Raw genomic sequence first — 19,972 nt, 5'->3', positions numbered from 1 at the left:
TTCCTGTGACATACGCAAACAGAGTGTGAAAAAGAAGAAAACATTTTCTCAGTGTCTGTGACGGTGCTTATCTGACATGTTTTTCCTACATCTACAGAACATCTTCTGTAAGCCAGAGAATGTCAGCTCCACACGGTTCATTTCTAATGTATAAGCGACGTCTGTCTGTTGTCACTGTCAGGTAGAGCTGTGGCCTCAGACTCGGAGCTGCTGTGTCTGTCGTCTCCAGTGGACCTGCTCTGTGGTCCTGTTCCTTCCTGCCTGCCATCACCTCAGCTTCACCCTGATCCAGTTCTCCTCCAACACACAGACCTGATTTACTTTGAGGAGAGAACTGCGCCACCGACTGGTCAGTTTGTGTTAGCTATTGATTCTTACTATATACATTTTTATTTTTTATTATATATATATGTCATTATTTTTAGTATTATTTACCTGTTTGGTTATAATACAGTCAAATGGAGTTTTTGATGACATTAGCTTTTAATTTCTTACCCCACTGTTTAATTTCTTTGCTAGCAAAGTGTCTCTTACTGATAAACAACAGAGCGTTATGGGTTTAATTTTCAGTATAACGCCCCCTGCTGCTATGCACGGGCAGTGCTGCATACTTTCTATTGTGTACTCGGTTCTGAACATTGACCAAACTGATCTAACTGGTGTTCATTTTGTTTTTACATTTGTTTAGTTTTAGTTGATAAAATGTCAAAAAATATATATTTTAGCCCCACATAACCTCCTGTGTCGTTTGTTTTTTATATCTTGGAAAAGGTTTTTCTGGAAAATTGATGAGTCAAACAAATGACGTTGGTTTATATATAACATTACATAAAAAGTGACGATCACTTATAAAATATATATAACAGTGACACTGTTCCATCTCTGATTTGGTGTGAGCTAAGTTTGTGTGTCTGTGATTTCAGGGGCTGAGGAAGCTGCAGCAGTCACAGACAGAACCTCTGCTCCACCTGAGGAGGGTGGAGCCCCCAACATGAAGACCTTGTTATCCACAGAGAGTCCTGGCAGAAGAGCTTCACGCAGCAGATTCAAGTTAGCTGCTAACTTCTCCATCACCACTGGAGTCTGACGCCTTCTCACACACACACACACACACACACCCCTCTGTCCATACAATACACGCTGTGTAACTCTAAGTAGAAGAGTTGACCAGATTCACTAACCACACCCACACAGAGATGCTTTTGTTTTTCAAAGATTCGTGACTAGTTTTCAGTTTGCAGACTTCCTGCAAATTTCTTTTCATTTGCCAAATTGATCTGTCATAACTGTTTGATTTCACAGAGCTGGTCTAAAACTCTTTAAGTTGTACTTGTGCATATTCAGTGTAGATCTGTGTAGCGTAGAAACACATGCTGATTCACAGGGAATGAATGGAACACAGTTTGTTGTCACTGCTGTCAAACGGGTTGAATCTTAGTGAGAAGCTCAGAATTATTTACCAAAAGACTGAAGTTTAGTTAATCAAAACCTGACCCACACCTGAAGGTCTGTTGAGAGGATGTTCCAGTCACACCGAGGAACCTTCAATGGGCTGTGACATTCACCCATTTTTTAACCAATTAATTCAAATAATTTTAGACTTTACTTTCTAGGTAATTTCCAGACATGTTAGTCAAACAATGGGCTGTGGACCTGCCAGGTTCATTTTTCTTTCGTAGTGTGGTCTTAAAGACACTGTTCACTGCGCAGGTTGTTGAAGACAAAGCTTCTCTTTGAGCTTTGTGCTCATCAGTTGTCTGTCCCTAATGGAGGCAACGTGTGTTTTCAGTTGAGTGAAAAATTCAGGTGATGTCATTATTTGGCCTGAAGGTGGCAGCAAATCATTTGTTAAAAAGAGAAAAGGAACTGTTCTGATGGTATCTTCCCAACAGTTTTTATCCAAGGGTTTTCAACTGAAACCGTTGCCAACTTCAGGGTTTACCTTCACCTTTAAGTTTAATTTCTAGCTAAATTTGATTGGTCTTTTCGAAGACACTGACGTGGCAGGGGCTTGTCCCCGGTGTGTGCTGGGGCAGCAGACGGTTCGGACAGAGCTTCATCGCCAGCCAGCAGCCAGTGTGTTTGTGTTGTCTTAGCCACTTTTGGGCTGTGTGTGGTTTACACAGGAGCAGATGGTGTGAAATGTGTATGTGGTGCATAAGTGACTTTATGCATGGTGTAAGCCAATCAGGAGCAAGCAGGAACAGACCTTACCTAGACTTCTGTAAAGATCAGTCTTTTTTGTTTTCCCAGCATGATTTAAGGATCTTAAGAGTTGGCGCCCCCTGTTGATTAGCCTTGGAAATGCTCAGGGTTGTCTTTAATGAACCTTGTTGCTGACGGGCAGTGCACAGGTGGTGTTTGAATTCAAGGTACTCCTTTTTTCTTTTTTTTCTTTTCTTTTTTTTCTTTTAATGGAGAGGTGAGTGGTGCTGAGGTTTAACAAGGCGATGGAGAAGATGGACTGTTCATGGAGCAGTGCTGTGTCCTACACTGCCTCCTGACACAAACTCAGAGGACCCACTGTGGTTCTCTGGAACCCACCAGGCTTTTACAATGGCTTGTATTTGCCACGGTGCTGAAGGAATCGCCCTCGTGCCCTCCACCCTCACCTCTTACACCCACACCCAGAAGATTTTACTTACTTGCTTGTTTGTCAGTTGTCTCAGTTGTGTGTCTGTTTTTATTTTTAAAGGCTGCTAGCTGTGCTGTCTGCTGATGTCGGCTGCTCCAGTGAGCTTAGCGTTAGGCTGGTGGTAAAGGAAATGGGTAAGAACCCATTCTGTCTTCAGCAGTGATCTACCATGTTTTCTTTGTTGGGTTCTTCCTGCAAAGTCACGAGAACGTCTGTTTTATTTATATTATATAAATCAGCCTCTATTGGTTCATCTGTCGTACCATGTTTTTCTGACTGTCTGGAAACCACTAATTGGGGGAAAAAGTGTTCAGAACATTTTCAGTGAAAGTTACTAAAAGTACAGAACGAATGTCTGGAATTAAGTGTAATCAAATGAAAGCATGACTTTTTGTTTCTGAGAAACTCCCCCCGTCAGGACAATGGCAACTCACTCGGTTTACACTTCCCTGTTCTAGTTTGACCTTTTCCTGCTTCGATTCACAAGCCAGAGGCTGTGGTTCCTGTGAAAATATGCACTTCTGCATAGTTTTGATTCATGAAATTTTGTTTGGAGAACACACGACCGTGTCACTCTTCACTCTTTGATACGACACGAAGGTTCCGTGTTCCTGCAGTGTACTGTTAGAGAACAATGTCAGAAAGAGGTTTCCTTTGTCGTGGCTGCAGTGCTGGGTGGGTTCTCCAGTCACTCAGTGTTTTATTAATCCTCAGCATCTCCAGTAAAGAGTACAAAAAGGGACCAAAAAGAATTTACGTTAATAAACTTCACAAGCATCACGTCTGCCTGGTCTTTGTAGTTTCTCTGCTGGTTTTGTTCACAGGAAAAAGAAAACGGCAACGACGACGACCTTGTCCTGAAAGATGCTCTTTATTTAAACATATATGTACACTCACTTTATCTGCTTATCTTCTGCATTTTAGTCCAACAGTCATCGGTAGGACCATCCCGGCGCTACTCGTACTACAGAAAGCTATCGTTAGGAAGGTCACACAACAGAGAGCAACACTTGATTAACGTGAGTCACTAAAGTCCTAAATACACTCAAACATACAGTATGTGTTGTAGGCATTTACAGCGGGTCGGGGGTGCATTCACCTCCTCATAGTCATCAGAAAAAACACAAGACTTAACTCTGAGGATGCAGTTTTTCAGCAGTATCTGTAATTTACATCGTATGTACTGTATCCAACCTCTCGCCACGTGTGTCGGTGACGAATGGGTCGATGCAGAAGACGTTCGGAGAAACGTTCAGATAAAGATAAAGAAGGAACCAGCGGTCATTTCAACTGGTCACATGACTTAAAGCTGATGAGATGAAAACTGTCTGATTTGTCCTGTCACTGAGAGACACCCAGGAATTCACCTCTACTTTTTATGGACACTGAGCAAGTCCTCTAAATCCAGTGGATTTTTTTCCATTGAATTCTTTCTTTTCTCCACCTTACTTCTATTCCAAATACTTCAGTAATACATTTAAAAACCTGATTCTTCAGCTGAGTCTGGATCAGACACAGCTGACTGGGGTGCTCTGGGTCACAGGAAGTGATGTATTTGGTGCGATGTGATGAACTTCTGGCACGTGTGGGGAAGTGGGGACGAGGTTTCTGTGAAGAGGTCTGTGTCAGCTACATGATGGAACACTGTGTGGCTCCACAGCAGTCCTTAATGATGGCGACCCCTGACTTGGTGATGGAGGGTTTGTTGGGAGGTGGCTCCAGGATCTGTCTCCTGGGTTTGGGGGGATCTTAAAAAAAAAAGATAGAAAAAGATCCCACCATGAGAAGTCACCTGTGTACCGTACTGTACTGTACTGTATCGGGATTGTTTGATTGTCGTACTCACTACTTTGTGCAGCTTTCAGTTTGTTCTCCAGAGGCATCAGCTTCAGTCTGAGAAACTCTGCCATCTCCTTGTCCTCCTCTCGTTCCCTGAGGTGATAAATAATTCTGCTTTAGTTGAAGATTTAAATGCAGGTTCATAAATCACACGTTGGTTTTAGCTGACCAGTATTTTAATTTACAGCAACAATGATTATATAAGGTCATGTTGCGAGGCAGTTTTTAACCAACAATGAAAAAAGCTTTTGCAACAAAATCCCCAGGTGCCTACACGTTCGTGTGTAAATCCTTTTTTTCCGAGACAAAGGGGAAAAAAACTGGAAAAAATATTTACCTGCGAACAAAATAGTTAATTAAAAAAAACGAACTACACTATGTTTCTTTGATTTGCAACATGTCTTTGTCCCGCCATTTGTGGAACAACTGCCCTACTTTGAACACCACGCCCTGAATCTTAATCTGGCAATCTAAATTGGCAGTAGTTAGTGTGAATGTTTTTGTGACTGTTGTTGGCAAACTGTACAGGGTGCAAAACTGTCCTGAGATTGACTGACTCCAGTGGTTGAAAAAGGATGGATGGACCACACAGAGGGGGGTGAACCTCACTTTGGTGTGTGAGAGTCCTCTACCTTAATCTCTCCACCTCAGCGTCGTCCACCAGGAAGTCCCTCTTCTGCACCAGTTTGTGGATCTTCAGGATCAACTCCTCTTCTCTCTGCTTGTGCTTCTTTGTCTTTTCTTTGTCTGGAGGAGTTGAGGAAACACAGTCGTCATAATGCTGTTGGTTTTCTGTGTTGTTGTTTTTTTCCCTTCTACCCTCAGGCTTTGTTTACAGGCTCATGCAGGAGTCCTGGAAATCTGCAGACTGGGCGGAACCCTTAGCAGTGAGTCACACTTACTGTATGTAACTTCTAAGAAAGGCGGACGCTAAGTTATGCATAAAGTTTGAAAATAAACACTCTGTACGAATGTTACCTCCATGTTTTACACTGTGTGCCTCTGCAAGTACAACCAGTACGACCAAAATTAGAATACAGCCTGGTGTTCTACTGAGACCAGGAACAAAAACAGAATGTGATCCTAAGATGATTAGCCTACATTTAGCCACACTACATGAAGTAATACTACTACTACAACTGGTACTCTAATTCAGTCTGACACCAGACAGAAATTATAAAGTAAAATTACTCCACATACCACTAGAGGGAGCCCATTTACGATCAGCGGTACTTGTACCATAGTTTGAGAACCACTGCATTACAAATCTCAAAGACCCTTTTTCCACCCCCACAGCGCTCCAGTGGTGGGTGGATGTAGTGACAGTTCGGACCGCAGGGCACCATTTAACAAAATCTCAAGAGACTTTGTTTTTCACAGTCATGTATCCACAAATGTCTAACTTGTCTAACCTTCAAGGTCCAGAGGAGGGTCAGGGACGTGCACGGAGAGCACACCTGCTCATGTGAGCAGCTGGTATGACACTGGTACCAACCAGGCTCTTTGGACAAAAAGTGTTTTTTAAAATAAATGACCCCAAATGTTTTTATATCCCTTTCCACAAACAGAAAGGAGCAGCTTCAGTGTGGATCTCCTCTGGGGCAGAACAACCAGACGGACACCAGGCTGTCAACACTCAATATCAGGGTTTGTGGGTCGCTGCCCCCTGCTGTACGGCTGTGGTTGGCTGTCAGCAGATGGTGTCTACAGCCCACAGAGGCCACATCAGCTGATGTCACGTCCTAATGTTCTCAACTGTGAGGTTGTAACGGCCTGATGTGAGGTGATGTTACCACTTTCTGCCCCAAACGTTTACATTGGAGAGGGGTTTTTACTGTAGGGCAGCAATGAGTTCTGGGATTTGCTGCAGTTAAATTTGTGTGCTTTCATAAGAGTCTCCTGTGGATGAACTTTAGTTTCTCGCCCCCTGTAGCTGGTGAATTCAGACACAGTGTAGAAGTGTACTTTAACTTGCCTTACTGAACGATTCGATCAGCGCGTCTACTGTTAGTGGCTGTGGTGTGTGTTTGACCTGTACCTGGAACAGCCACGATCTGCCTCAGCTCCTGCTTCAGGCTCATGATGTCTTTGCAGAGCTGAATGTCGTCCATCCTGTAGTGAGAGATAAACGAGTCGACCGTCAGCTTTAATTAGTACAGAGTAAAACAGCTGAGAGTGATGCAGTGGTATGAAGTCACTCACTACAAGTCATCTGGACTGGACATGCATGAGTGATGGAGTCACTGTTAAAGTAAAAATCAAACTGGCTGGGAGTTGAACCAATGACCATCTCGAAACCCTGATGGTCATGGAGATGCCTGTTTTATCCTTGCAGCTTCACATTGACCACCTGACTCTCTGACTGTCTTTTCATGCCGTTGTTGTACACTGTGGATTTTTCCTTTGCGTCAGACTGAAGCTGCACAGTTTGTAGTGTGAATTCCTGATCAACCAGCACGTCAGTTCAAGCACTCGTGGCTGTGATGTACTGTAACCTTCATCTAGACGTCACCGCCTCACCTGCCAGCGGCACGTGTCACCAATCATGACAGTGTGTGCACAGTGGTGTGACGTACGGCGTCAATGATCCCCAGCTGCAGCCGCGACACCTCGGCCTGTCTCTGCAGAGAAGTGACGGCCACCACACGTTTAATTCCTGTGATGGATCATGTCTATGACTCATCTGCTGCTTTCTCCTCCTCCTCCCTCTGTCTCCCCCTAACACCTCCCCCCCAGCATTTTCTTCTCCTTCGTTCTGCCTCGTGCTTCTGCCTCTCTATCTGTGGATTCCAGCAGCTCCTGAACTCTGACTCTCCATCTGCTACTGTTGTGTCTGTGCATGTGCGCGCGCACATCATGTTTTTCTACCGTCCTGAGTTAGACACACACACACTCGCACGCCGCCAATCTATCTGACAACAGATATTTAAGCCATAAACAGCATGTTGGTCTAATGAAGCCGCACCAGTGGGCGTGTGAACCAACAGAGTGAAGTCTGTGAGAAGTGTATCAGCTCCGTCCCACTCAACAGCCGTCACACTGCAGGTGTTCAGAGTGTAACAGCCTCACATTTGTTACGGTGCTGCTGACGTGACTGGACACAGTCTCTCCATTAGACAATAAGACGTTGACTCTCGGTAACGGCCCACCTTTCATCAATTCATTCACTTCTCTGTTTTGTTCCTCCTCAGGGTCATGTGAGGGGCTGCAGCCAATCCCAGCAGTCCTCACTCTGGACAGTTCTCTCTTCCATCACACAGTCACAACTATGCTCTGTTCAGAGTCAACAATCGTGACGGACTGGAGAACTGTCCAGAGTGAGTCTCCGACCTTGACTCACAGCTGCTGTGATTGGCTGCAGCCTTCCTATGACCTGGATTAGGATTGAGGTAGAGAATAAATAAATGTTTTTTTTTCTAAAATTAATCTCCATTATTATTTAAATTACAATAAAATGAACCAATTCTACCCAATGTGATATAATAAAGTGTCACAAAGTACTGGTGGGTTCTCCAGCTTCCTCCCCTCCTCTAAAACCAGGCAGGACTGGGCTAACTGCTCTAAACTGACCAGTTGGGAAAGTGCGGTTGTGAATGTTTGTTTTCCGTACGACTGCAGAAATCCGACTGCAGTAAAGTCTGATTTGTCAACTTTCCCTTTTCCTTACATCAGGTTACATCACTTTTAGAAAGTGCAGTGTTGGAAATGCCACAAACTGTTTTCCTGACAAGTATCTGCACAGTTTTCAGTACTGAACGTCATACTAATCTACAGCCTTGGTGTGAACTGACGAGTACAGCAGGACAACAAACAGATTCAGTTGGTTGTTTTTTTTTTGTTTGTTTGTTTTTTGTTTTACAATTCCCTGATATAGACAATGATGGATTAGACAGTGAGAATAATGAAGTGATCGGTGAAGCTGCTGCTGCTGCTGAGGAGCCAACAGTTTCATCACAGTGACTCACTCCCACAGTTTTTATCAGTCTGTTTCAAATACGAAAACTCTGTCCATATTTGTGTACGACTGTCTTAAAGCAGTGGTCATATGCCACAGAGAGACGGCACACCAGTGCAGTGTTAGTGCGTCACCACCCTGTGTCATGGCAACAGTATCAGCTTCATTATATATTTAAGGATGTCGGCAGGGACTGTTATGACACTGGATCTGATACTGATCATAACTGCCACGTCTGTGGAGGAAGATGTTACAGCTTGTACAGAAAATAATCACATAAAAACAATACTTGGAATCATTGATCCTCGCAGTCACTTTTAGAGACGTTCCCCCGTATGTTCTTCCTTTCAAGGCCCAAGTTACAGTTTTAGATTCACATCAATTTGTTTCAATCACTTTAATTAGACAAAACTGCATACATTACTACAGGCACAGGCCACACGGTGGTCAAGTGTTTAATGCTCCTACCTTACAGCAAAAAGATCATCTGTTTAAGCCCCGGTGCCCTTACTCCCAGATGTTGTGATTTTATCACCCTTGGTTTGGAGGTGGTTATAATAAATAGTTGACTGTTTTCCCATGGATTGTATATAAAAAATGGACATTCACTCTGTGTGTCTAATTCTTATGGTCAGGCCAAGTATTTCTGCTTTAATCCCAGGCATGAATAACTTCACCAGACTTCACGGACTCACATGAAGCGCAGCTCGGACTCCCGGCGCACCAGAACCTCCCTGAGGCGCTGAATACGAGCCATCTCCACCTCAATCTCATCTGGAGACATGGTGCTCTCTGCCATGGACACATCGGAGTGACCTGAGGGACAGAGGGACGACGTGCGAAGTTATTGAGCGGCAACAGAAAGGTGAGTAGGAGAGAGTTGAAGCAGCAGCAGCACAAAAGCACACCTTACTCACTGAATTATCAAGGCCACTGTCATTACAGGGTGGATAATGACTGATGTTCAAACACAGTTCTGGAGTTTTCATACCTCTGCTAACGCTGTCGTTTGCAGATTTAGTTCCAAGGCCTTTCATTCTGCTGGTACGGACCTTGAACATGTTTTTGTCATAATGAGAGAAGAGGTGATTTCAGGTTGATCAGTCTCTCCAGTGCTACAGCAACAAACGACATCTAGGATACTGTGACTGGAATTTATAAAAACAGTACCTAATGGTACCACAGACAGATTTAGAATCAGTCTCTGCAGTCATTGTTAACGGCTGTAAAACTGTTCATCTGCAGTCTACACGACCCTCCTTGTACAAATCAATGATAATTACCACTGTCAAACTAATAACATTGAATCAGATTAATCTCAGGGTAGTTATGGATTAATTATGATCTATTTTGATTAGCTGTGATGGTAATTAATCATGATTAATCATCATGGAACAATAGGACCAACATCAGCAGATAGAGGTCAGTGTTTTTCACCTATTTTAATCTGTGACTAATCCAAATGAAGGAATTATTAATATGGAAAATTTTTGGAGAAGAAATACAAGACTGGAATTGGGTCTTGAAGGTCGCAGGGTCCAAATCCACCATCTGCCAAGGTGCCACCCAGAGGTCACATTTCATATTGTGCTGTGTCACAATGACAAATAAACCACTTTCACTCCATTACTCCTCATCTTGTAATGCATGTGGAAGGTTTTGGATTAGTTACCTGGTCACATGACTCAATCTGCAACCACCAAGTACAGTGCTCTGACCAAACACTTGGTCCTCGGATCTCTGTGCTGACCACTGCTAATGCTAAACTGACCATAACAGCATCTTACAGTTGTCACTCATTCATTCATTCAGTTGTCTTCTACCACTTGATCACTTTCACGTCTAACAACCATTCACACTCACTCATTCACACCTACAGCAGAGGCAAGTTAGAGTGAACAGTTAACCTAAGTCTGCATGTTTCTGTCTTTGTTCTTAGAACAGTGTTCTACTGTATGCTGTGACCCACCACCACCACAGGATCTTCATGACGGAGCTGTAGAGTGTGTGTCTGCTATACACACACACACACTGGATCAGCTCTTCATTCCCCTGCAGCAGCACCAACTGCAGTCTGCCCTGGTGGTACTTTTTTAAGTGGATCTTCCCGAGGACAGAGCTGACTCACCACAGCAGACATGAGCCTGGCTGATGACGTGGACACGTCAGGAGCGCAAGAGCATTCTGCACGGATACAGACCAGTTACAGATCCACGCCGTCGCCCACTCAACATTGGAATCATGGAAGTGCAAGGTGATGCCCTCACCCTCATGAAGCTTTCTTTACTTTCTGTCTCTCTCTCTCTCTTTTTCTGTACTTTGAACACAACACAATAACAACAACAAACCTACAGCCGTGGACTCAGCATTTAAGAGACCAACAGCTGTGAACTGACCAGAAGGAAAGGCAACAAGCCAGTTTAATTAAGTCTTTACTGCTGCCTCTGCACACACACACACACACACACACACACTGCCTATCCATCAGTAACCACCTACACACTCTCTAATTAAAAGCAGTCTGTTCACCAGGGACAGGTGAGGTTCATTTGTGAGTCTCTGTTAGAACAACCCTCTGCCCCCTGGCTGCAGGGGCAGGTGTGACCCACAGTCACTCCTCACACTCAGCTCAGCAGGGCAGGAGCACCGTCACATTAGTGGAGTCAGTCTGGAGGGCGTGGGCCGTACACTGGGCAGCAGCCACGTGGAAAATGTTAGCTTCTGTCACTGGGATTAAATGGAGATGCCCCTGATACACCCTGGAGCCACACACACACACACACACACACACACACACACACACACACAGTCTGTCAGTGTGATGTTGATGCTGCTGCGTCTAAAACAACCACAGCCTCATCATGGAAAAATTCAAAGTAAACACCGAAGTGTTTTTCTTTTCTTTCTTTGTTTGTTTTTGTTTACTGAAGGTGGTACTTACCGGGCTGTACATTGTTATTGTTTCAGTTAGGATTTTTAGGATAGTTAGGATTTCGAAAAGCACACAAACACACACACATAAACACACACAGAGCATCATCTGCGTCTAAATATATCCACCCTCACACCCCCCCCCCCCTCCTCCCCCGACCGCCTTTGACTTAATCTGAACATTTCTTCTCCCCCTGATCCCCTGAGACTCATCATGGTCATTAGAACCAACCAGGAGTCAGGTCTGAAACATGTCAGCTCTGCTGAAGTCTGCTTTCTGCTCCCTCTACCATTATTCATTTATCCAGGTCTTTTTTCTCAACCTAGGGGGCAGGGAGGGTGGGGGACGGGCCGGGTGTTAGTTCAGTATCTGCTATATCTATATATCTGCTGATAACCAATCTGCTTGGTTCTGGACTTTGGTCCAGAGACTCCAGGAACATAAACAAGACAACACCCTGAGACTATTTGAGATTGTAGGTTTGAATCCCATCTGGTGTCGCACCAGAGCACCAAAAACTCTACACTTACACTATTTAGTTCTTTTCAGAACCCGAGAACATTAGTGTCCATCCATTTGTTTGTGTGTTTGACCCTGGACAGATCCCCGGTCCAACACCCCTTCACTCCCCCTTCTAGTGCATGTTTTTAAACCCTGAGTGGAAGCTGGACTGGACAACAATGTATCTGCTGGTTTGGTTTGGTTTTTTGAAAATTCCTTCTCTACTACTCTACTCTACCCAAGCTCTAAACAATAAATCGTACATACGTATGTACTAACTTTAATTATAGCCTCAAAATAAGGTCCTGCAGTGGATGGTGGAGCCGTTCAACACAGAGAACTTAGTATTTTTACCTTTACTTAATTCCTAAACACAACAAAAACTTCACTGCTGTTAATCTTCCGGACTCTGGGACCAGGTCTACCTTGGTTCTGAAGAACCCGTAACAATGGCGGAAACGACCCTGGACAGATAAAGCTGTTGGCGCTTTAGTACGAGACTTGTCCACACATTCCAGCACGAACCATGGACCCCTTCTGCCTGGGATGCTGGTGCTGATGCTGCTGGTTCCGAACCTTTGTGAGTCACCCTTTAACCGTTTCGGCGCCGCCTGCGCACCGGGTCAAACATTTCCAGTCACACCGGGACGTTCCCGGTCTGTTTCCAGTCACCTGAACCACACTTTATTTCGACCGTTATGACGAACGCTGCTAGTTCACCGAGCTCACCTTTATCCGTGGTCCATGCCGTTTCCGACACGGCTCCGTAGCTCCTGAGCGCGCGTTCGCTGTCCGAAATAGATTTCTTCATCTCCATGTCTGTGCAAAACAGGAGGACAGAGAAGAAGAAGAGGAGGAGGAAGAGGAGTGTTCTGCTGTTAAATCTTCACGTCTCCTCCACGCGCGTGTGTGAATGTGTGTATGTTAGTGCGTGTTAGTCCTCAGTTCTAGTTTTCACCCGGTAACAAGGCTCCAACGACCCGAGATGTTGAGCATCTTTATCAAAGAATTTCCAGTCACTCGACGTGGTAGAGGGAGAGCAGAGGATACAGAGCGCATGCGCAGTGCTGAAAGAGATGTCAGGGTAAGGGAGCCACCCACTGGCGTCGAGACTGTGGTGATAATAAAACGATAGATAGATACAGACTCTGTCCTCCCGTGTGTGTTCCTACATGATTATTCTGTATCTGCACAGTCAATAATCACACTCATAGTCAAATATATATTTACATTTTTATTCAACAATAAATACAAATGATCTCTAAAGTTAAACGTTTTCAAAGAGTCAAGATAAAATATTATTTTAAATATCCTATAGTGTAATAATCCCACATCAATAACTACAATCTGTTAAAACAATAAAACAAACAATATATTAAGTTTTAGTTCATCAGAGTACCAGTGTGTCCATGTTGGTCCCATTTCTGGTCTAAAAGTGTCACATTCTCATACCAACCACTCACTCTTCTTATGCACACATTCTCATACCAACCACTCACTCTTACACACAAAAACACACACACACACAATTCGTGTGGAAACTGAATTGAATGCAAATTAATATCGCACCAAATGCAAAGGTTTAAGGGGCACTTTTTAAATTGAAGTCTTGTTTAATGTTTGTTTACTTGTGTGGAGCGTCCTGCAGCCAGGACACAAAAAAACTTTAAAGGGAACCGTACTGCTGATGCGGCCCACTGGTGAAAATGAGTTTGACACCCCTGCTCTAAACTGTCAGTTACAACCCAAAGATGAGAGGAAGACGATTTCAACAACGTACTACTGACAAGCAAAACAACTGTCTGTTCTTATGCCATAACGCTAATTCCATGCACATTTCTTTTCTTTTCTTTTTTTTATACCTTTACATGACTTTTCTTGTCCGTCTGACTTCTTGTGTAAGGCTTGACTATGATATGTGTATGTCTGATACTTCAGTTTTGTGGGAGAAGAGCTCAGGACCAACTGTAGGTAACACACAGCTGTCGTCTTTAACCATATCATGAGTTTTGTGTATTCTATAACAATTAAATGTTTGATAAAAAAGTACTAGCATGACAAAAAGACAATAGTGTAACATTATTACAGAGATGAACTGTAAAAACCACCACCATAACCATAGAAAAGTGTAGTAAAACTGGTAATATAAACAGAAACAACAGAGCTCTCTTTAACGGTATGACATTGTTACTCAGGCGTCTGTTTAACATTCAAGTAAAAGGACGTGAGACAACATTCATTAACCTCACATTTTCACAATATTTAAACACACACTGATGCAAAATGCCAGAGTTTTTACCCTTTTTTACCTTTTGGCTTTGACAGATAGAACTTTCCTCTAAAAATCTGGAAATGACCTCGTGATAAAATTGTCAGCAGTGACTCACAGTTAGCTAAATATTGCTACTAGTACCATCTTCCAGTTAATGAGACACTTTTGACACGTCTCAGGATTTTAACTCATTATCTTGGTCCATAAATTATTACCGTATGTGTTAGCTGCCTCTGAGCACAGGGGAAACTGACGTCTGTCCCACACTTCTACCATGTTCATTTTGACCAATGGTTCTCAAACTATGGTGTGCATACGTCTGGTGGCACCTTGGCTCCCTTCAGTGGTACCAGGGAGAGAAGTTGATTTACATTTGAATTGAAATGTGAAGTACCAGCTGTTGTAGTACTATGACATAGCACCATGTAATAAACCATTTTCTAAGTATTTTTTTCTTTAAAGGTGGTACGAGGTGTAAAAACATTGAGAACCACTGTTTCAAATGTACGTCAGAGGAATGTATGACAACGTTACCTGAGCCTCGTCATCACAACAGCTTCTGTCCCACACTCTACTGACATCCTCAGTCATCTGCTGTGAACCAGGATGTATAAAGTATTTAAAATATATATTATAAATAGATTCATTAACATGTTTCAGTAGGATGTAAAATTCTGTCAGTGTTCGACTGAAATTTAAAAAAAAAGTATATGTTTCAGTTCTGAGGAGATTTCACTGCTTCCTCCTTCAGAGCCACACCCTTGACCTCAGTGTGTACTTTCCTCTCTTCAGGCTCCGACTCTTTGTCCTTTGGGGAAAAGATCAAAGCCAGAGCAGCAGAAGCAGTTCCATCGCCTCGCTGTTGTGAAAAGCACATGAAGATGGCCCAGACGAAGGCACAGCAGCCGGTGTAGGTGGTGCGCATGTACAGAGGTACGAAGGAGAAGTTCAGAAACTGAGGAGCACAGGTAGAGACTTTAGCTGCAGAGGACCGAGGCCGACTATCCAAACACGCCTGTTTAGAATGTTCTCTTAGAATAAATCAAGGACACTGGTGTCTTATAAGGAGCTTCTTCATGTTGCATAGCATTGGTAATGATATTGTGAGTATGTCAAGAGAATAACATGGTGTAGAAACCAGCCGCCATTAGTTTACTGTGTCACCTAACCAATGCCATGTAAAACCAAATGTTACCATTATGTCCAACCAAGGTCTTGGGTTTTGTCCATTAATAACGTTTGTTTTTATCTTTCTAAATGACTACTCATCTGAACACCACAGAGAACCAGTACTATAGTTTTACTCTAACATTCAGTATAACAGGTGGTACTGGTATGAGAATCTACAGTCATTTTTTTACATTCCTAACACATGGATGGATATAAACAGACTAACACACACATTTACTATAAAACTATGTTTACCTGCATGAATGGCCAGTACATCAGTCCAGTCTGAACACACACACACACACACAGAGGGAGAAAGAAAAAGGTTAATAATTTAAATTAAAGTGGCTGTTGTATAGTTATTTATATTCATGTTAAATATGTACGTCAAATACCCAGTGGCCCAAACGACTGACAGTCTGAGACAACAGATTGTTCAGGACTGTAGACTGATTAATATGGTTGAGGACAACGACTGAAGTGTTTAAGGTTGTTCTTGTGCCTGTGTGTGGATGTCTGTGCGGCATGTGTGTGGGTTTGATGGCCAGTGCAGTTGTTTTATTTTGCTCCTTGGATAGAGGTCCTCAATGTGAAACCCTGGTCTATAGAATAATACCTTGATTTTGAATCCACCGGCAGTTTAAAAGAAAACAACAGATAGATTTAGAGTCTAAAAATGTGATATTTGAGTCTGGGTCAGTGCTGAGGGTCTCTGACCAGACCAACATCCTCTTTTGTTTGACAAACAGAGGTTTTGTAGATGTGCTTCAGATCTATTCTTTGCTTTTTAATTCTTTAAATACGACCTGAGATTATCCCAGGGTTAGCTGAGGTTAATGATCACAGGAAAAACACGTCGGTGCACTAAGAGTTGGCTCACCCTGTATGTGTTCAGAAACTTGGCTCTGAAGTCCTCCAGGATGTCCTCTTTACCCTCCAGAACACTGAGGCCTGTGTGACATCACAGGTGAAACACAGGAAGTTAGGATGTCTAGACACGCGTGGACAAAACAGGTTCTGTGTACAGTGATTCTACTAGGCCTGAAGAGTGTGAGGTGTAATGCACTCTGTCCTGTTGTTCCATTGATTCCAGTTATCAGAACTTACTTACTCAAGGTCTAGCTTTTCCAGTGTCACTTTTAGCCGCTACCTTCCATTTATCATTGTGTTGAAGTGTTGCAAGTTTTTTGTGCTAATATAAAGGTATTTTTGGCTAATTTAGCTATTGTGTGCTAAGTGAAAGCTTTGTTTATGCTTCATTATTGACCATAAGCCATAACTACTATAGTGTTTTTTTAAACATTGTATTTAGGGTACTGTTTATTGTAGTAATTTAATTTACACAATCCTATATCGTTTCCTCATTGGAATATGTCATCCTTGCACTAACAAGAACACTGAAAACACAGTAGTTTTAGTGTTTTGATAAAACCAGAGTAGTGAGTACTATTTGTACATGTGTACGTGTGTGGAATATAAGCCCCAAGGTGTGAGAAGTTAACACTGCTGATGTAACACGGCTAAACGTGCCTTCTAAAAGGTACAGTGAATTGTTTTGTGTTGTCACAGCAATGTGTGTCAGTTGACCTCTGCTGGTGAGAGGTCAACAACAGCTGATCTCTAGTCCACACAGAGGACACATGGATTGTGTTACATATTAACAGTTATCTGGTGTGTTCAGGATGTAACCACCAAATAACAGCTAACCCTCTGTGGTGGCTTTTCTTTCGATATGACTGTAAGTTTCTTTTTATAACTTCCTGGTCTGGTCCTTCTCTTTCTAAAAGAAATCTCCACTAACCGTTCAACAACTGCTGGGTTTTGATGAGACTAGTGAGAGAGAAAAAGGGTTAGTTAACAGTTACGACTATTTGTTTTGACTAGTCGTAAACGTATGGATTATTGACTTAAAATAAATAATAGAAGCTAAATCACACAGTTAATTGGAATGTAATTAATTTGTACTAAATAAAGTGTTTATTTGGCGGATGGTTGGCCCTGAAGCATTACTGTTAGTGATTGATACTACTACTTCTACTAATATAATGATAATAATAATGATGATAATAATAATTTTGTGAAAGCAATATTACAATTAGTAGTATCAGCGCCCCCTCTGACAGACCTGTGTAGAATACCGAGGTGGCCAGCGGCGCGGCTGTGGTTTGGTCCACGAGCAGTTTCTTCAGGACCATCCTCATCGAGTTTCCCGGTAACGTCCGCTCCAGGAACCGCATCCAGAAAAAATTAAAGTTGCCGTGGAAAGTGAAGGCGACGATGGCCACATTCCTGGTGTGGGTCCAATCCATTCTGTCTCTGTTTAAGAGCCATTGATGGACAAAGTCCCCGCCGGCGAACAGGCAGCCGTAAAGCGTGACGTTAGTTACCCAGGGATAACGACGAACCTGTTTCAGAAACGCCTGTCGCATTGCTTTTTAAACTGTTGCTACAAGTACGCGGGAATATAGGGGAAATGGGAGATATGCTTACTTTGATCCGGTTAATAACTAAAGCCGAACGTTATTTTAAGCAACGTGCGTCATCTCTATCGTGGCACTGATCCGATTTTCGATGATTAAGACGGATTGTCAAACGACCAACAACAACAGCATGTGAACGTGAACGAGAGCTGGCAAAAGTGAAGTGGAATCGTATAATTACAGTGGAATGTATATGGAGTAATACCAGATGAACGACACAGAGAGCCGCTCTGAAATCAGCTGACTCTCACTACGCCCTCTATCTACGCGTATGATATGAAATCATCAATGACCAAAGGGCGGAGCCACTTTTACAACCATTGGTACATTTACTTGTCAGTATTAGAGCTAGCGTGATAATAATCTATCTTAAATATTAATTAGATGGCTATTAACAATAATTTCAGTTACTTATTCTGAATAAACAAATTAGTCCTAATGTTTTTTCTAAAGAAATATCTCGTGAGATGTTTACCTTTTCGTGTGCTCATAGCTACAGTTAAGCTCTACAAACAAACCATGTCGCCAAAAGACAGCTATAAAACTTTCTCACGACTTTTTTCTTAGGTTGCAACTTTATTCTCATACGTTTACAATTTTTGTAACATCTTTGTTCTCTTAAATGTAGGACTTTTTGTCTCTTGTGACTTCAGGAAATGTACAACTCTATCTTTTAATGTTACAAAAATTAAATGAATAAATTCACAACCTTTTGTTACATTACAATTTTAAAGTGCGTAAACGTACAATTCTTTTATTGGTAAACGTATGAAGTTTATCCTTGTGATATTACAATTTAATGTTCATCAACAGAACATTTCAACTTTGTTATTGTAAATGTATGACTTTCTTTAGGCTTATGGTTTTCTTGTAACAATACAACTTTATTCTCATTGTTTTAATGTTGTTTTGTTTTAGATTTTTCTTTATCCTTAATATGGCCCTAACATTCTGTTGTATTTCAAAAATAAAGCTGCTGTTTTATAATATAATAATATAATAATAGCACAGAAATACACATACACTTTTCTTAAACATTCATAGGCAGGAGTAAAGCATAATGTATCATACAGTAGGCGGTGGTGGTAGTGGTTCAAAGGTTCCTAATGTTTTCTATAAAGCACTTTGATGTGTTCAAGTAATAGTGCTCCTATGCTGGGTCTGGGTCATGTGGCCTAAATTTATAGTCAAAGTATTCAGTATGTAAGTGTTTCTGGCGAAGAAACAAGACTTGTTTAGATAGGAGGCAGAGACAGGCACACATTTAACACCTACAGGGCTTTTTGACCAACCTTTATGTTAAAATACTAGTTCTTCAGGTTGTCATGGTGTTTGCTTGCCGTAGGGTGGGATAAAAAAAGTTCTTATATCACTATTTAGTCCCACAGACAGTTCTGCCACCCCTCAACCAGAGTTTAAAGTCTACAGTAGTTTGATAATGGGGGGAGTTCAAAACTGAAGCTCAAAAGTACATGAATACATCTCTGTTAGTCTGGAAGAGCTAGGTGCTAAGCCAACACTTATTCATCATACTTAAAAACCAGACACAACCTCAATTTTAACACTAATGGCTGTAAAGTGCAGACTTTAAAGCACCTCGTCATAAACAATAGACCAAACAGACTCGGTCTTCTTCTCACTGGTCCAACCAGAAGAGTGGGGAAAGGCATTCAGTTGATACATGATCCACACGCAGGCTGCTCTCTTAAGACACAATGAATAAAAAAAGACAGAGGGCAGCAGAGGGTCACATAGTTCTGTTACACATGGACTCATCAGCACAACTCTTGTTTTGGTTCCAGTTCTGCTCAGAAGCACAATGTTCTCTGTTCCTTCTCTGTGCATCCAACAGTGAACCTTGCTCCAAGCATGTGTCCTTTGTGGAACTTTAATTAACGAGGCGCTACTCTCCAGTTTCTCCTGAAATGTTTTGGTATAGCTAAATTGCAAATAATTATTTTATTTCCTGTTTTTTTCCTTCAATGCCAGTGTACTACATATTAGATATGCTAAAGGGTAAAAAGCAGAGAAGCAGGCATTCAGGCTCCAGGTCAAGGTTCAATAAAAGTGACTATGACTGGACGGTCCTTTCCCAGTCTCCATTCTCTGTCCTGTGGTAGTATTGTGGTTGACCCTCAGTAAACAGGTGATCAGAGTGGGGGTGCTCTAGCAGGAACTGAATGGTGGA

General features: G+C 42.4%; 4 protein-coding genes and 1 long non-coding RNA gene across 7 annotated transcripts in view; 2 read left to right on the top strand and 3 right to left on the bottom strand.

The window, feature by feature from the left end:
* marf1 (meiosis regulator and mRNA stability factor 1) overlaps nucleotides 1–3,415 on the top strand; it is a 14,284-nt gene extending 10,869 nt beyond the window's left edge. For all 3 annotated transcript variants that reach the window (XM_017035249.2, XM_017035250.2, XM_008317417.3), the window contains 2 exons: nucleotides 182–349; nucleotides 924–3,415. In XM_017035249.2, coding sequence (XP_016890738.1) covers nucleotides 182–349; nucleotides 924–1,087 — 332 coding nt within the window. In that variant the 3' untranslated portion in view covers nucleotides 1,088–3,415. The remainder of the gene's footprint in view (nucleotides 1–181; nucleotides 350–923) is intronic.
* bmerb1 (bMERB domain containing 1) lies at nucleotides 3,161–13,333 on the bottom strand. Its single transcript, XM_008317418.3, has 6 exons — nucleotides 12,592–13,333; nucleotides 9,125–9,245; nucleotides 6,513–6,586; nucleotides 5,107–5,221; nucleotides 4,482–4,567; nucleotides 3,161–4,383 (listed from the first exon to the last, which is right to left on the bottom strand). Exons 1-6 carry the CDS (start codon nucleotides 12,677–12,679, stop codon nucleotides 4,265–4,267), a joined length of 603 nt encoding a protein of 200 aa, XP_008315640.1. The 5' UTR covers nucleotides 12,680–13,333; the 3' UTR covers nucleotides 3,161–4,264.
* LOC103384055 (uncharacterized) lies at nucleotides 9,162–15,026 on the top strand. Its single transcript, XR_522067.3, has 3 exons — nucleotides 9,162–9,294; nucleotides 10,369–10,683; nucleotides 14,927–15,026. It is a non-coding gene; the product is annotated as an uncharacterized LOC103384055 (long non-coding RNA).
* Nucleotides 13,343–18,188, bottom strand: mpv17l (MPV17 mitochondrial membrane protein like). Its single transcript, XM_008317419.3, has 4 exons — nucleotides 17,430–18,188; nucleotides 16,185–16,255; nucleotides 15,560–15,589; nucleotides 13,343–15,089 (listed from the first exon to the last, which is right to left on the bottom strand). Exons 1-4 carry the CDS (start codon nucleotides 17,731–17,733, stop codon nucleotides 14,850–14,852), a joined length of 645 nt encoding a protein of 214 aa, XP_008315641.1. The 5' UTR covers nucleotides 17,734–18,188; the 3' UTR covers nucleotides 13,343–14,849.
* Nucleotides 18,189–18,347: 159 nt separating this feature from the next.
* ntan1 (N-terminal asparagine amidase) overlaps nucleotides 18,348–19,972 on the bottom strand; it is a 4,244-nt gene continuing 2,619 nt past the window's right edge. The window contains exon 10 of the mRNA XM_008317415.3: nucleotides 18,348–19,972. This exon is cut by the window's right edge and continues 48 nt beyond it. Coding sequence (XP_008315637.1) covers nucleotides 19,856–19,972 — 117 coding nt within the window. The 3' untranslated portion in view covers nucleotides 18,348–19,855.

This window comes from Cynoglossus semilaevis, chromosome 9, assembly GCF_000523025.1.
Source record: "Cynoglossus semilaevis isolate Cse_v1.0 chromosome 9, Cse_v1.0, whole genome shotgun sequence".
In the NCBI taxonomy this organism is placed as follows: Eukaryota; Metazoa; Chordata; class Actinopteri; order Pleuronectiformes; family Cynoglossidae; genus Cynoglossus; species Cynoglossus semilaevis.
This window is presented reverse-complemented; position numbering and strand designations above follow the sequence as displayed.

Coding starts and splice junctions, on each gene's coding strand:
- bmerb1 (XM_008317418.3), bottom strand. CDS start 12,679: ATGGAGATGAAGAAATCTATTTCGGACAGCGAACGCGCGCTCAGGAGC. Junction 6,587..9,124: donor GAGTCCGAGCTGCGCTTCAT/GTGAGTCCGTGA, acceptor CTCTCACTACAG/GATGGACGACATTCAGCTCT. Junction 5,222..6,512: donor GCAGATCGTGGCTGTTCCAG/GTACAGGTCAAA, acceptor CAACTCCTCCAG/ACAAAGAAAAGACAAAGAAG.
- mpv17l (XM_008317419.3), bottom strand. CDS start 17,733: ATGCGACAGGCGTTTCTGAAACAGGTTCGTCGTTATCCCTGGGTAACT. Junction 16,256..17,429: donor CACCTCGGTATTCTACACAG/GTCTGTCAGAGG, acceptor GATGTCACACAG/GCCTCAGTGTTCTGGAGGGT. Junction 15,090..15,559: donor TGTACTGGCCATTCATGCAG/GTAAACATAGTT, acceptor TGTGCTCCTCAG/TTTCTGAACTTCTCCTTCGT.